The 3,874-nt window shown below is 37.9% G+C and overlaps 1 protein-coding gene across 5 annotated transcripts in view; it reads left to right on the top strand.

Moving 5' to 3' along the window:
- adamts10 (ADAM metallopeptidase with thrombospondin type 1 motif, 10) overlaps positions 1-3,874 on the top strand; it is a 70,385-nt gene that overhangs the window by 10,780 nt on the left and 55,731 nt on the right. For all 5 annotated transcript variants that reach the window (XM_014007357.1, XM_014007358.1, XM_014007359.1 and 2 more), the window contains one exon: positions 241-619. In XM_014007357.1, the coding sequence (XP_013862811.1) occupies positions 523-619 (97 nt within the window). In that variant the 5' untranslated portion in view covers positions 241-522. The remainder of the gene's footprint in view (positions 1-240; positions 620-3,874) is intronic.

Consider the following 3,874-nt stretch of genomic DNA (forward strand, 5'->3'; position numbering starts at 1 on the left):
GACATTTATGGTTTGATTTCTTTGTATGTATGGATCACTTGGGTTGTTACCGACATCTGGTGAAAATTTCATGTCATTGGCACCTCTAGTAATATGTATACTGAGAAAAATGATGACGTGTTCAATACTTATTTTACTCCTGTTTGTAAGAAAGAAAAGAAAAATAAAAAACATGAAAAGAAAAAGCAATAAAGGTTTGACTCTGTCTTGAACACAAAAAAATGTTTTTCTCTGCTGCAGAGGGAACGGAGAGGACCAATAAAACCCGCCGCCGCTCACGCCGCCCCCCGCCTTCCTCTGACACGCCCCCCTCCAGGTGTTTTCTCCGTCTATGAGGTCGTCCGCCGCCGGCTGTCGGTGGGGTCCGCTCTCAAGTCGTGCCGCAGCCATGGCCCAACGGAGCGCTGAGCTGTCCCATTGCTAGGCCACGGGGCGTCTGGAGACAGGCAGGAGACATGTTGGGACGGAGGCCCGGGGACCACTGCACTGAGTTCTGTTACTATAGCCACTACTGTAGTAACCATGGAGACGCTGTGGAGGACTGCGCTGGTCTGCACTGTGGTCATGGTTGCCAGCGAGGTCGCAGGAGGTCACAAAAATGAGTTTGGGACGTCACAAGGTGAGAGGAGAACAAGTGAAATCTCAAACTGGACAAGATGTATTTTTATTGTGAATGACGAGCGACAAAGCTCTCTGAAAATCAAAGTTTTTTAAAATTAAATAAACAAAACAACAAACAATACGAAACATGACATTCCTCGTCTCGTTGCTACTGCTGAGCACTGCTAACAAGCACAAACTGAGCTCTATGTGGTGTTTTGTGCACAGAAACAGTGTTCTCTTATAAACACTAGGGCTGAGTATCATGGYCAATTCTAGATCGATTCAATTTTGATTCATAAGTTTCTGAATCGATTAATCATGATTCGATTCATATCAGTTCGATTCGATTTGATCTGCTCTTAAATAATGAAAATGGTTCAACCGTGTTGCAAAAATACAATATCGCTATTTTTTCTCTTCAACATAAGGACAAACTTTTAAATTAAACAGTTTAATCTTGAAGGAAAACTGTCATAAAGGTTTTAAATTAAAAAGGAATCGCAGCTGACAGTGTTGCTGGAGGAATTCTTTTTGAAGAAGTTAATAATTTTCTTGATAAATAAGAAGTGATGGGAATAAGGTTGCAGGAGAAGAGGTGGGCTGATATAAATATACTTCTGCCCACTCCTTTTGAGTGTATGATAATTGTTTATTTGTAATGTTTCTGTTAGCTTCTGTTACGTTCAGTAGAACTTGTTAAAACTTATTACGTATTAAAACAAATAATACAACTACAACATTTCATTACCGGGAATTTTATTAAGACGTTTTTTAAAGTTTAAAAATAGTAATATTGGTAACAAAGCTAAACGATTTTGTTAGAATGTCATCTTTAACACGTTTAAACATGCTGTGAGAACAGTTTCAGTCAGATGTTGACATATTGTTGTTTGGTTCGAACACCAAATGAGCCACTCGTCGAAGCTTGCTTTGTTTCCCGCTACCACGTAGGAGCGCAAATTTTTGCAAAGAAAAGTCACCATGGTYTCTGTTGTCTTTAATTTCTGCTGAGAATTGGCTGATAATGTTTCTTTTKTTTTGATCCAGACACTTGCTATTAAAAGCTAATGTTAGCACTGCACGTCAACTGGATGTAAACATACGGCAAGCCAGGAGTGACAAAATATAGAAACGCATTTCAGACGCGCGCACAAGACGCCATGGGGAAGAACTGATCTCATGTTCTGTGAATTGATTTTCCCAAATTTAAATGAAATCGATCAAAGACAACATTTTTTACCCAGCCTTAATAAACACTGAAGTAGCAGCGAARTGGAGGTTTTACACTGCAATTTTTGCCAGTTGCTGGCTACCTTTGAAACACGTGCACCTCCACCTAGTGGTGGGATGCCATCATKTCAGGGTGAAAATAATTGACCTTCATTATGGAAGGTGTAGTTTATGGTCAATACTGGCTTTAAAGCAGCATACACTTTTTTAAAATACATTCTTTAAAGCTCTCATGGGCCACTTAAAATGCGGTGGCAGGCCACATTTGGCCCGCGGGCCTAGACTTTGATACTTGTGTTCTACGACGTCAGGCAGGTTGTTTCATCCTGAACAGATCATTAAAACACAACCTGTTCATTTCTACTGCTAAAGGCCCTGTCACTCTAGTCAACTTGTGCCAACTTTTGAATCATTTTTATGTCTAATTTGCTAATAAAAGTTATATATTGGATCAATTTGTTAGAATTACAGTATGTACATGCCTAAAAGAAGCTTCCAGTTCATTTTTTTCAGTTCCATCTTCAAAGTAGATGTCTTTAAAATTTTCATAAGATGGCATAAGTTGTCTAAAACGTCATAGAGTGACAGGGCCTTCACATACAGCTTTTAAAACTTGAAACACAAATGGAGACAAATGTTGCAACAAAATAGCCTCAAAGAAGTTTACTGAGTAGGTTTTACAAAATAAAAGCCTCTCAACAGAAAACAAGGCGAATGAATGGGAGGCGCACTTTTCCATCCAGAAAACTTCTTCCATTATTTTCATTTAATGATAACAGAACCGGAGGAGCAAAGGTTTACCAGGACAAACCCTGCTGGATGTTGGTCAGGGTGTTTTCTCCTGTTAAATTTAGCAAACCTAATTACGCTGCTCTTTGTTTTCAGCTCGATCGGATAGTTCMTATTTTTAACTAATGAATTTGTTGGTGATTTTTTTTTGTGTTATATGAGATGATTTACTGTACTTTGTAACCCCGATTTCTTACATTTTTCTTAATTTTAAGATTCAGACTTGGTTGTCTGACTTTCTGAGCATCTTTTAAAGTGTTTTTTAGACTTTCATTGCTTTTCCACTCGTTTTCTGCCCGGTTTTCTGTGACCATGTCACCATGTTGTGCAGTGTAAAAATGAGCTAAGTATACAAGCAAGTTACAAAAAAACCAAAGAGGTTAAGGCTTAGAAGATGAATTGTATCTCAAAGTTTTTATGAAACAGGAAGGAATTCAGCAAATATCAGACATAGGAGATACAGTCCATCATGCTTCAGTTTATCATTTACAAGTTATCAACAAACAGCTCAATGAAAATGTTCTGTTTGTGCCAAAATACTTCTTTCTGTCTGTCAGACTGTGATAACGTTTTAGCTATTTTAAAATTACTATTTCATATCAAACAACTCGGAGCAACATCCAGGATGTTTTGTGGCCATGTGGACAACTCTATATGGGAGGTAAAGAAAGCTGTTGGGAAACCTGCAAAGCTTTTAAAAAGCCGGTTGCTCTCAGAGTTCTCACTCCAACAGTAGACTAATTTGTTTAGCTGGCTCTCATTATTCTGTGTGAGGTCTTGTTAATTTCACAAAACATCCTCTTTTTTTCTCTCTCCAGGAGCTTTTCCTGTGCTTAAGTAGTAAAGTTGATACTTGCCTGATTGCTTGTTGCGGTTTATGAGAACAGGATGGATGCGTTTCCTTTAGGGAGGTAACGGCTTCGCACAGGTTTTTGGACCATAGCGTTTGGAAATGTTGGGTAACTCGGTCAAAATGAAAGTTAAAAAAGACGATGTTAAGCTAATTATCAAGGTTATAATAATTATAATGAATGATTGAATGAATTTATTTGTTCGGGACAGTGTGCAATTAAAACATAATTTGATGCATTACACCAGATTTAGCCTAAGGCTAATTTACATCTGCAGTCCCTTCAAACAGTACAAACAAAACAACATCCAACAGTAAATAGAAATAAGAGAGGAAAAAATGAACAAACAAACAAAAAACAGAAAATATAAATAATATAAAATAAAACATTTTGCATAATAG

This window comes from Austrofundulus limnaeus, unplaced genomic scaffold (assembly GCF_001266775.1).
Source record: "Austrofundulus limnaeus strain Quisiro unplaced genomic scaffold, Austrofundulus_limnaeus-1.0 Scaffold41, whole genome shotgun sequence".
Classification (NCBI taxonomy): Eukaryota; Metazoa; Chordata; class Actinopteri; order Cyprinodontiformes; family Rivulidae; genus Austrofundulus; species Austrofundulus limnaeus.